Source organism: Pecten maximus, chromosome 4 (genome assembly GCF_902652985.1).
Source record: "Pecten maximus chromosome 4, xPecMax1.1, whole genome shotgun sequence".
Classification (NCBI taxonomy): Eukaryota; Metazoa; Mollusca; class Bivalvia; order Pectinida; family Pectinidae; genus Pecten; species Pecten maximus.
The window spans coordinates 2247568-2261478 of record NC_047018.1 but is presented as its reverse complement, the minus strand read 5'-3'; the positions used below and the strand labels follow the sequence as shown (position 1 = coordinate 2261478).

Sequence of the window (13911 nt, the reverse complement as noted above, 5' to 3'; positions counted from 1 at the left end):
CCCTTAAATACCATATATTGCACAGACTATATCATACATGACACCAAAGTACCTGTGATCCGTGTTGAGTTATCTCCCTTACATACCATCTGTTGTACAGACTATATCATACATGACACCAAAGTACCTGTGATCCGTGTTGAGTTATCTCCCTTACATACCATCTGTTGTACAGACTATATCATACATGACACCAAAGTACCTGTGATTTGTGTTGAGTTATCTCCCTTACATACCATCTGTTGTACAGACTATATCATACATGACACCAAAGTACCTGTGATTTGTGTTGAGTTATCTCCCTTACATACCATCTGTTGTACAGACTATAGGTATCACACAACTAATTAATTACCTGCGACTCCATCCCCTCAACCGCTCATTTGAAGTTCAAATAAAGTGAAATTTATATCAAATTAAAGTTTGAAGATTTATCTACCTGTAAAACAATGTTATTGGATAGTTTGATAGCATATAAAAGCACACCAGTACTTGGAAGACAGCAGCCCTGTTATTGTACAGTAGACTTGGGGAATTCCCACCTTTTTACACCTAGGATTCAATGTCATTCTATTTTTCCTAGCAATGTATATTTTTGATTTTCCACATCTTAAGGCCATACTCTTTATTCTCGTTTATAGAAAGTACCCATTTTATATGTTATTTACTCAGGAAATGGCTACAAACCTAAGAAACACATTTCCTTCAGGGACTTGGTTCAGAGAAAACAGCAGCTGAATGACTGAATCAGTTGTGAGAGACCTACATTATACACAACACCCCAATACCTAGCTGTTCTTTGCTTACTGATGCCTTTCAACATTTGCACCAAAAACTTAACATTTAGAAACCAACGGCAATACAACAGTGACAACTTAAGCCCCCTCCCTCTCTGAGAGGCGAGCTTATATTAAAAAGTCCTGTGTTTTAAAAATATCCACCATTAGTAACTATGTAATCTGGGTATGTGGCTTGAAAACCTTTAGAAAGAGTAAAAGAGGTTATCATATAGACAACCTCCCAGGTAGGATATACGATAGATTTATTGGTGGATTTCACCAGGGTATCTGTAAAATCTCATCAAAATTACTGTCTGGAGTTTTATCACTCATGGTATACCGGACAGTTCTCAATGACTAAATATGGTAATGTCACCTGATATACCTTTTATACATGTACCAATTATCAATGACTAAATATGGTAATATCACCTGATATACCTTTTATACCAGTTATAAATGACTAAATATGGTAATGTCACCTGATATACCAGTTATCAATGACTAAATATGGTAATGTCACCTGATATACCTTTTATACATGTACCAGTTATCAATGGCTAAATATGGTAATGTCACCTGATATACCTGTTATACCAGTTATCAATGACTAAATATGGTAATGTCACCTGATATACCTTTTATACCAGTTATCAATGACTAAATATGGTAATGTCACCTGATATACTTTTATACCAGTTATCAATGACTAAATATGGTAATGTCACCTGATATACCAGTTATCAATGACTAAATATGGTAATGTCACCCGATATACCTTTATACCAGTTATCAATGACTAAATATGGTAATGTCACCTGATATACCAGTTATCAATGACTAAATATGGTAATGTCACCTGATATACCTTTTATACCAGTTATCAATGACTAAATATGGTAATGTCACCTGATATACCTTTATACCAGTTATAAATGACTAAATATGGAAATGTCACCTGATATACCTTTATACCAGTTATAAATGACTAAATATGGTAATGTCACCTGATATACCTTTTATACCAGTGATCAATGACTAAATATGGTAATGTCACCTGATATACCTTTTATACCAGTAATCAATGACTAAATATGGTAATGCCACCTGATATACCTTTTACAGTTATGTAAAGGTCACCCTCTGTGGGTACATGACAAGTATATGTAAATATATGATATTTTTCTGTGATCTAATTCAAATAGCACAATTTATGACGACATTTACAGAGTAAATAATTCTCCCACAATTAAAGCTCTGGTTATAAACCAAATGTAAGTTTTTGCTTTTAACCGAATGACTTACCATCCACAACATTTCTTACTTCTGTGTACACTAAAAGTTGGAGCTTACCAAGTATAAACGATATTATAGAAAGACTTAAAATAGTCACAAGTTAAAATCTATAGACTAAGTAATAACCCGTACAATTCGAACTATTATGAACCACATTATGAACAGGTAATCACTAACTGAACAAAACATTTTTTAAGCAGTTGCCAAAAACTTTGGTGAATACTAAAACATAAAATCCAAAACTGCATGTTGCAATTTACTCCACAACACAGACAGTCAAACATTTTCAATATTCTGCTTAAGAGAAAAAAATATTGATTTAGGTGATCTGTTATGGTATAAGTGGCTAGGGTCTCACTAAATCAACACTGTATATATTAAATATATATCTGACAAAACATACCTTAATATTCCAAAGTGTTTGACTCATTCATAGACAAAACATTCAACATATCCTTGAAGTAGTAACATCAATCTTCCTTGTCCGATATATCATAAACCTAAAGAAAAACTTGTTGGTGTTTGAACAGAGTTCACACATACAAAGACTTCTTACCTTTAATTCTCCTCAATATCCTAATCAATAATAGTGGACTGGATGTATATTTTGATCAGAGATAAGGATTACAAAACTACAGCCAAACCACACAAACCTGTGACTGTCTTGAGTTTCCACTCCACACAAGGTTTTCTAAACACTGATTTCCCCTCTACAAGTCTTACCTGAGTGACCCCTCACCTCAATGGGTGTTCTAGTAAGCACAGTTTTTCAATGATACTCTATAGACCGGATTTTCTCACCGTAATAAGGCTATAAACTCATTCTGAATGTTTTGTCATCTGGAAAAACGGGTCCGTTCAATCTTTTTCTTAAAGAGAGTATGCAAATGTAGAATGTGGAGATAAATATATGTGTGTACAGTCGGCAGTATAACAATGATGACACTTACCTATAGACGTTTATTGACAAACAGTACTCGACCAATCAGGGTCTCACATACACAATTCCCCATTCCTCTGGTAGTTTAGATTTCCTTATTGATAATGATAAACATCTTGGACCTTCATACCAACAGATATACATTTGTACATCTAATGTTGATGTTTGCCCTAAGATCCTCTAGTTCAACTGTTTTTATTACCAGATTGAAAGATATAAATATTGGTTATGAAATTTATCACAATAAGCTATGCTAGTTGTGTATTACTGAATATGGGCGATTACTTGATATAAAAACTTCATCCCTTTTAAGAGGTAAAATTACAATATCTCAGTGATGTTCATTATAATTTGTTTATCACCATACTGTACCTAAAAATGAGAGTGGTCATACAGTCTACCTTCTGTAAATCTTTGGTTTAAGTAAGTCACAAACAAATACACAGCTTATCAATAGCCAAGATGACCAACAGTAACACAGTAGGGTAGATAAACTGGACATCAAAGTTCACAGGTCAGGTACTCCATCATTAGTGATGAGCACAGGATCATCAATGTCAGTCAGTCAGGTCTGACAGGGAATAAATCAATTCTTAGTTACTGTCAAAATATGTACACTTTTATTAAATACAATGTATACAACATTACACCCTAACAGATCAATTTCCTATTTTCTGACATGAATCATAGATCCACTTGGTCACATTTGGACACAAATGACCTTGACCTTTGACCTATTGACCAAGTTAATTCCGACTATACAAACATACAATTCATGATTCAATAACTCGGTAATTATAGTTTGATTGATGATTCTTTATGTATAATTTACATATTAATAAAAAAAACCTCATTTCTTATATAAAGAATTCTTCATTTCAAATTGACATATAGAGAGTTCCTTATATATGATTTACGTACACATCGAGAACCGCTATAGCTCCTATATATGGAAGACCACACCTGAAAAGCTTATATATTGTGACCCGATCTTACCTGTACTTATGTGGAATGCAGCCTTTGTGGAGAGTTTTAATTTACCTGTATTTAACAAGTTTATTGTGTGGCTGAGAGGTATGTGAGACTTACATCACAATACCTCATCTCTCCATCAATTATTCACAGAGTTAATTATACCCTCCCTAACTCCTTGAGTTCTGTATACATGCTAGGTTAACATAAGATGGATGATAAGAGAAAGTTCCCACCATCATTCTTCTTTTACCGTATTTCTGAAAAACATTCATTATTTATTTCAAAACTTGATATCAATCTGTTGTATACAGTATCATATTGAGACCCCCAACTGCCCCCTCCCCCCCGGCCATGACACACCACCTCCCTCCTCCCTTCCGTGAACCTCAAAATGTTTACTTTTCTTGTTTATAAGTGACTGCACTTTGAAGACATCTGATATTCACCAACATTTCAATATTAAATTGTTGTTTTGAAAATACAACTCCTATGGAAATATGAAAGTCAGTAGCTAATGCTTTAAAAATTCTATAGTAGATATAAAACTTTCACCTAAGTTCTGAAATACAAACTGATAGTTGATGTTTCTAAATTAAGAATTTAACAAATAAGATCAGTGTGTTGAAGGTATAGGTCAAGGTCATTCAATTGAACAAACTTTTCAGTGTGTTATCAAAGCATGCCAATGTCCCAACATCATGACCCTGGGCCTCTTGGTTATTGAGAGGATATTAAAAAAAATAGACCCCTGTGACCTTGAAAGTATAATGTCAAGATCATTGATTTTAAAAAAAACCCCAAAAAACCCAACTTTGTAGCCCTTCGTCCCAGCATGCTATTGGCCCAGTATCATGACCCTGGGCCTCTTGGCTACTTAGAAGTCAGAAATGTAAATCGTTTATGCTGGATGCCACCTGATAAAAAATGATCACTGAACACAAATCTCATCTTATTACAAAGTACACCTATAACAGTACACTTCTCACCTTAGGACTACACCTATAACAGTATACTTCTCACCTTAGGACTACACCTATAACAGTATACTTCTCACCTTAGGACTACAGTTATAACAGTATACTTCTCACCTTAGGACTACACCTATAACAGTATACTTCTCACCTTAGGACTACACCTATAACAGTACACTTCTCACCTTAGGACTACACCTATAACAGTATACTTCTCACCTTAGGACTACAGTTATAACAGTACACTTCTCACCTTAGGACTACACCTATAACAGTATACTTCTCACCTTAGGACTACACCTATAACAGTATACTTCTCACCTTAGGACTACAGTTATAACAGTACACTTCTCACCTTAGGACTACACCTATAACAGTACACTTCTCACCTTAGGACTACACCTATAACAGTACACTTCTCACCTTAGGACTACACCTATAACAGTACACTTCTCACCTTAGGACTACACCTATAACAGTACACTTCTCACCTTAGGACTACAGCTATAACAGTATACTTCTCACCTTAGGACTACACCTATAACAGTACACTTCTCACCTTAGGACTACACCTATAACAGTATACTTCTCACCTTAGGACTACAGTTATAACAGTACACTTCTCACCTTAGGACTACACCTATAACAGTATACTTCTCACCTTAGGACTACACCTATAACAGTATACTTCTCACCTTAGGACTACAGTTATAACAGTATACTTCTCACCTTAGGACTACACCTATAACAGTATACTTCTCACCTTAGGACTACAGTTATAACAGTACACTTCTCACCTTAGGACTACACCTATAACAGTATACTTCTCACCTTAGGACTACACCTATAACAGTATACTTCTCACCTTAGGACTACAGTTATAACAGTATACTTCTCACCTTAGGACTACACCTATAACAGTATACTTCTCACCTTAGGACTACAGTTATAACAGTACACTTCTCACCTTAGGACTACACCTATAACAGTATACTTCTCACCTTAGGACTACACCTATAACAGTATACTTCTCACCTTAGGACTACAGCTATAACAGTATACTTCTCACCTTAGGACTACAGCTATAATAGTACACTTCTCACCTTAGGACTACACCTATAACAGTATACTTCTCACCTTAGGACTACAGTTATAACAGTATACTTATCACCTTAGGACTACACCTATAACAGTACACTTCTCACCTTTGGACTACAGTTATAACAGTACACTTCTCACCTAAGGACTAAGTCTGTTATATTGGTGATTATTTCAGTCTGTACCGACGATACATTGGTACGACTACTGTAGGTAGTTATTGGTGATTATTTCAGTCTGTACCGACGATACATTGGTACGACGACTGTAGGTAGTTATTGGTGATTATTTCAGTCTATACTGACAATACATTGGTACGACGACTGTAGGTAGTTATTGGTGATTATTTCAGTCTATACTGACGATACATTGGTACGACTACTGTAGGTAGTTATTGGTGATTATTTCAGTCTATACCGACGATACTGTATGTACAGCAATATACCAGTCTAGAATGGTCTGGGCTAGAAATCACAGTAACACTCTTTTGATATTCAACAAATATAGATATCATTATAAATGAGCAATTGGAAAAAGGTACCCAAATTAGAGAACATATACACATGGACCCTATAACATACACACATGTTACACACATACATGTGGAAGGTGAATTCTGTTATTGTTGTAAATATAACACATCATAACATCAGACATCTCATCAAAAACCACTGTTCACAGACAAACTCATGTAATACTGCATAACATTTAGATATGTTGATATTTTGATAAACATAATAAAATGGCTGTTCTATGCATGAGCTGTAATCCTTACCTGTAGCGAGACACCTGTAATTAGACCCTGCCCTGTACTCGGTCAATGTTGATACTGACTATAGACTTATCCCTCAACAGGTGATTATATATATATAGACCTCTAAGAATGTAAGTCTCCTTGTATACGGCTCTCAATTCCTTCTTTACATACAGACCACTTACCTGTACAAAATACCTGTGACGCACACTTATTTACAACTGAGTGCATGCCTGTATACACACCTGATCAGTCCAATATTATTGACAGGTGATCCGATACATAAAGAACACCTCACTTTTCTAATGAACTATTCCTTGGGTACAACCTACCTCCACTTACCTGTACACACCAGTACATACACCTGTACTCAGTTCAATGCTGTATGGAATTTCGTATGCAATTTTGTACTCAAATATTTATGAATTCAGACCATAAACAATCTTACCTGGATGATATGTTGTCAGTTGGTCTATAGCACAAAGTCTGCAGCCGTTTATAACATATTCTCAGCTTATCAAAGGGGAGTAAACCCAGGAAACACGTGTAATTTGTATGTCAATATACCGATCCTATATTTGATCAAATAGGTAAGACTTGTACCTATGTCCACATTTTACAGATAAGATTTGAAAAAGGAAACAACACCTGATTTGACAAGTACTCAATATACCATAGTCTCCAAACCTCCCATATAAAACATAGGTGTGTATACATACTATGTCATTAGGTGCAAAGGTACAAACTGCCAATATGTTAAATCATTTACCTGTATGTTTTTACCTGTGTATTTTCTCATGGTATAGGTATAATATTAAAATGTAGACATTAAGTAGTAACTGATCCATGTAAAATTCACTCATAATATCAAATCAAATTAAAAAAAATCTCAAATAAAATCAAATAAACTGTTATACTGCCACTGTATAAATGCTGTATCAATCTATGAGTACACTATTGGTAATCTGGTATTGATTGTAGTGGCTGCTGTTTATAGACACTGGGGCATATCTCAATTGGCTGAATGTACAGTAGTGGGATGCGATATACAGGGGACATTTGTGTATAATAACCAGTCTGATTCCAGGGCCTTTAAACTCCAGATGGACACTTTAGCCAATCATTACATCATAACAATCTACAATATTTCCACAGGCAAACATGTAAACACATTTTCAGTAAAGTTAAAAAATACTTTAAAAGTTTCTTGGTTTATTAAATGTACAGGGTACTGATCATGTTGATCTAATTTAACACATGATCAAATCTTTAATTAAATTTTCCTCATACATTAAACATTCATTTGATGGCTATACAGTATATCTGTCAGTGTGATTTCTTTGACGGCTAAGAACTGTGGTAGAAAAAAACATGTTATAATGTAACACTATCTAAATATTTACACATTATGTCAGTCTGTTGTCAGCAAACAGATAGCATTCACTTTTCATGTATAGATTTCCTCATTATTTATCTTAGCAGAGGTGACCAGATTTGTCTCCCTTTGTTCAAATACCTCTTACACACAAACAATTCTATATTTTCTGTTCTTTTATCATTTATAATACACAGTAAAGGGACATAGTATCAGAAAATATAATTTTTATACAGCACAATTTTTCCTTTTTGTTTTGTTTTATCTATTTTGGTTTGCATTTATTTCTTGAATTAGGTATTTGAAAAGATTTTTTTGATAAAACCTTATAAAACTACAAATAAATCAACTTAAAAATTCTGGACTTTGAATTATAAGTTGATGATACTACGGTCTTTTTCAGTCTACCTTGATATTAGGTATTTTGAATTTTTTTTTTGATAAAACTTTATAACTACAAATAAATCAACTTAAAAGTTCTGGACTTTGAATTATAAGTTGATGATACTACGGCCTTTTTCAGTCTACCTTGATATTGTTGTCGTATAAATCTTACCTTCTATGACTGTTTCCTCTTCGTCAGAGTACGAGATGTCTACCGACTTTGTAGACTTCATACTTTGCTGTAGAATAGCCTTCCTATCCATGTCCAACTGTTTCAGTCTCTCCTCTGACACTTCCTTCGTACTCGCTTTAACAGTAAACTTAGGTGGTTCTGTGATGATGTCCGAGAAATTACGCGCCTTCTTGACAATGGATGATGTGTCCCGGAGCCCAGCATTGTACGAGGCATGCTGCGGAGTTGTGGGAGGGGAGACAACTGTGCTCTTATTTGTAACAGCTACATCAACTAAAACTGTCTCCGATTGAGAGAAAATTGGCTTGGGTGCAGATTCAACTCTTGTTTCTTTGACAACCTCCATTGTTTCAATGACAATGGGCTTCTGCTCTGGCTCTTGTTCTGGTTCCTGCTTTTTTAGCTCTAATTCCACTTCTGGTTCAGGTTCTGAAGATTGTGGAGTCGATTCAACAAAGATGACTTCGTCCACCTGAACTGGTTCCTGTACTGGTGGACTGTGATATTCTTCAAAGTCTCGGACTTCCATGATTTCTGTGACTTCCTCCTCTTGTTCCTGGAAGTCCTCGAGTGTGTTACAGAGGCTGACCTGGGTACTATTGTCATGGTCTGTACTCGACATCATCTCATCAAAGGCGGAGTCTGTCTGTGACTGTTCCCCGGGACTCTGTAGCATGGAACTCTCTGTGGTGTTGAAGGAGATCAGTTGGATACCGCCATCATTCTCATCATCAAAGGCGACATCTGAAGGCAAAGTCCCAGTCTGGGCATCACCTAGCAACAGAACAGGTGTGTAAAAGTAACGACTACATTACAGGTAAACTGAAAATCAAATCAGACAACTCAATTGTTATCAAGTGTGGATCTGATCAAAATCAAATCAGACAACTCGATTGTTATTAAGTGTGGATCTGATCATCAGGAAGGTTAACTCACAAGTTATATGCATATAGAAATATATAATTAGGTAGTCATGTACGATATTCAACTTATTTTTTACTGCAGTCCCGAAATTAGCCTTATAGGGATTATAGAACATAAAACAATACCAAACACGAGGACATGATATAAGTGTAACTTTGGTAATTCAGTCCAGTTTCCCAAGTAAAGAAACTACAGCGAAAATACAAGGCCATCGCAGCTAAATAACTTACCTTTGTCTGTATCAGTTTAAAAACGGACATATTATGTCTGTATCAGTTAAACGGACATATTTTGTCTGTATCAGTTAAACGGACATATTTTGTCTGTATCAGTTAAACGGACATATTTTGTCTGTATCAGTTAAACGGACATATTTTGTCTGTATCAGTTAAACGGACATATTTTGTCTGTATCAGTTAAACGGACATATTTTGTCTGTATCAGTTAAACGGACATATTTTGTCTGTATCAGTTAAACGGACATATTATGGCTGTATCAGTTAAACGGACATATTTTGTCTGTATCAGTTAAAGCGACATATTTTAACAGTAATTCCATTTTAGCACTTTTTATGATTGCGTTTAGCGCAGATTGTAAAGATCTTTTTTCCACAACATGTATTTCAGCTGCTTCCATTCATCATTACACTCTTCCATTTAAAATTTGGTTTTATAACAGTGTGCCAAATTAAATACATTAAAAAACAATGTAGAACCATTTTTGGTAAATAAAGCTCAACAAGTAGCTACATAGTGAAATGCAGCATCTCTGCTATGAGATGTTATTTGATATTCACACCAATTTACCTACCTGGAGTAAATATACGATTTACCTACCTGAGTAAATACACGATTTACCTACCTGAAGTAAATAACCGATTTACCTACCTGGAGTAAATACACGATTTACCTACCTGAAGTAAATAACCGATTTACCTACCTGGAGTAAATAACCGATTTACCTACCTGAGTAAATACACGATTTACCTACCTGAGTAAATACACGATTTACCTACCTGGAGTAAATAAACGATTTACCTACCTGGAGTAAATAACCGATTTACCTACCTGGAGTAAATGTAGCCTTGAAATGACCATCCTGTTGTTCGTCAGCCTCCGATATGTCCGATTCTTCGTCCCTATCATCTGCCTCCTTCAAACTGACCTCATTTTTGATGTCATTGATATAGACATCCATGTGATCTCCATTTGTCGGAGGAAGATCTTCCTCAAAAACAACTTCCTCTGACATCACAGGTCCAGATTTTTTCTTTAGTCCAAAAAATTCTGCTCGTAGGTCCGACGCAGTTGATACTGGAGAAGTTACCTCCCTTTCAACAATTGGAACTTTTTCTTCCTCTGTGATTGTTGTATCTTTTATTACCTCGGGAAGTGTTTCTATCTGGTTAACTTTTGTAACTTCTATAACCTCGGGAAGTGTTTCTATCTGGGTATTTTTTGTAACTTCTATAACTTCTGGAGTTGTTTCTATTTTTGGAATGTCGATAACCTCTGGTAGCGTTTCTTTCTTGGTAACTTTTGTGATTTCTATCACTTCTTCTTCAACAGGGTCGCACTCAAGGATTTTCTCCTCAATGATTGGTTTGTGTTCCACAATAGGTGAAGTCACAACCTCTAGGACCTCTTCCTCCACTGATTCTGCTGATGCTAACTTTTTTGGAACACCACCCAGGGGCAGTAATGGGGGTGGGGATGATGGTAGGGTGGGGGCAAAAGATTCAGAACTTGTACCCGAATGTGTGGATTGAATTGACTCCGCTAATGAAACAACATCAGGAGGTTGCTGTGAAAATTGTTTGAAAGTTAATTCAACCTCCTCATCTACTATACTGTCATCAAAGATGGCTGAACTAAATTGAGGAACACTTTCTGATTTTGATTTTTTAACCTGTACTATCTGTTCTTCAGTAACTTGTGAGGATGGTGAATGTCCGTTGGAGAGAGGAGTGTCCTGACTGGTAACTTTTATTTCTGATACGTCAGATTTCAATGATACAGTTGTCACCTGATCACTGGTTGAACTCCTCTCCTCAGGAGATGTTTGACTGTTAACAGATTTAACAACACTCAAAGATTGAGGTTCTGTCGAGTCCTCTCCTTTAGGATTGATAGATATCAGAGTTAAACTAACTTCACCGTTAACAACTGGAGCATCAGGAATCAATTCTGGTTCTGGTGAGAAACTTTTTTCTGTCTTTATATCACAACAATTGCTGGAAAGATCTACAGAAGGCACACAAAAAGCACGATCAGGTGATGTGGAAGATGATGGACGCTTTTTACGAGGGGGACGTGATGGTGTATCTTCTAGAGGAGGGTTTACTTCCTGTTTTACTTTTTCGGACAAGTTTGCTTCCTGTGTTTTTACTTCCTCTTTCAATTTTTCAGCGGCAACTGCTTCCTGTTTAGATTTACGAGGAGAAAGTACTGGACGTGGTTCGGTGGGGACAGGAGAAACTGAGGGAGCCACTGGAGGTGGAGGCGCTCTTGTCTTTTTTGTGGATCGTGTTGGACTTGTTGTGGGTGAGGTAGCTCTACGTGGACTTCTAGCAGGGGCAGACAACTCACCCTTCTCACTTACAACAGAAGAATTTAAATTCCTAGAAGGCCTATCGGCAACAGGAATCTGACTGTCACTTTTAACTGGAAGTCTATGAGGTCGATCTGGGGCAGTTTTTCTTGGCGAAAGTCCACCATCTGCTTTTGAATCAAGATTTAACGACCGCCGTTTTGACCTGATCTCTTGGGAGTGTGCATCATTGGTGTCCTTTCTGCGATCTATCCAACTGCGTCGTTTGACAACATACTCTGAGTCAACAGAGCTCTTGGATCGCTTGGGTTTGGCTTTCTCTAGTTCCTCGTCTTCTTTAGCCTTTTTACGAGCCAAGTAATCTGATGGATTTCTCTGTAAAGACAGAATGAAGGAAAAAAATTAGAACAGGTTATACCAAATTCTTATCAAATAACATACAATAAAGTACATTTTGTCTGTAACAGCATTTCCATCTACAGATCACAATCTTAATGGCACTTGGTTCAGAGTTTACCAAACCAAAATTTCCATTTTTCCAAAGTTACATATGTCTTATATTTTTTCATACATTGCAAAATCTGTCTCTGTGTTTACGATAATGAATTCAAAAGTGAATTGCATGATCAGGTATGAAGAAGTAAATATAAAGCCCGATCACTGATGGATACAGTACAGCCTTGTTACAGTAACAGATTATTTACAGCCTTGTTACAGTAACAGATTATTTACAGCCTTGTTACAGTAACAGATTATTTACAGCCTTGTTACAGTAACAGATTATTTACAGCCTTGTTACAGTAACAGATTATTTACAGCCTTGTTACAGTAACAGATTATCTACAGCCTTGTTACAGTAACAGATTATTTACAGCCTTGTTACAGTAACAGATTATTTACAGCCTTGTTACAGTAACAGATATTACCAAGTTATTACAGTAACAATTATCTAGCCGTTACAGTAACAATCATTTAAAACTTTTAATAACAATTTTACAGGTAAGATTCATACATTGGTATCTCATCTGACAGTAACCAGATTGATCCTTACATCATTGTAACAGTAACATTTTTACCCACCTTCTGTAACCAGATTAACTAGTTTGGTATACCGCTCATTTGATAACAAGTAACTGTTGATCCCTGTTACATAACTGATAACCATAACGCCTTTGTTACCCTTCTAACAATTACCTGGTTGGGTACCCCCTTCTTCAAGTAACCTGGTTGGGTACCCTTCATTCGATAACCATGTTGGATCCCTCACTGATAACCAAGTTAACTGTATTCTCACTCATTTGGACCAAGTTAACGGTTGGTATCCTCTCTTTCAAACAAGTAACCTGGTTGGGATCCTCCATTTGAACAAGTTAGGTTGGGACCCTCCATCTATAACAAGTTAACCTGGTTGGACTCTCACTCATTCTGATAACCAAGTTAACCTGGTTGGGTATCCCTCTCATTCTGATAACCAAGTTAACCTGGTTGGGTATCCCTCCCATTCTGATAACCAAGTTAACCTGGTTGGGTATCCCTCCTATTCTGATAACCAAGTTAACCTGGTTGGGTACCCTCTCATTCTGATAACCAAGTTAACCTGGTTGGATATCTCACTCATTCTGATAACCAAGTTAACCTGGTTGGGTATCCTTCTCATTCTGATAACCAAGT

General features: G+C 36.2%; 1 protein-coding gene across 3 annotated transcripts in view; it reads right to left on the bottom strand.

Annotated features, from left to right (window-relative positions):
* Positions 1–13911, bottom strand: part of LOC117324957 (titin-like) — a 97949-nt gene that overhangs the window by 38027 nt on the left and 46011 nt on the right. For all 3 annotated transcript variants that reach the window (XM_033880799.1, XM_033880801.1, XM_033880800.1), the window contains 2 exons: positions 10758–12615; positions 8745–9539 (listed from right to left, as the gene is read on the bottom strand). In XM_033880799.1, the coding sequence (XP_033736690.1) occupies positions 8745–9539; positions 10758–12615 (2653 nt within the window). The remainder of the gene's footprint in view (positions 1–8744; positions 9540–10757; positions 12616–13911) is intronic.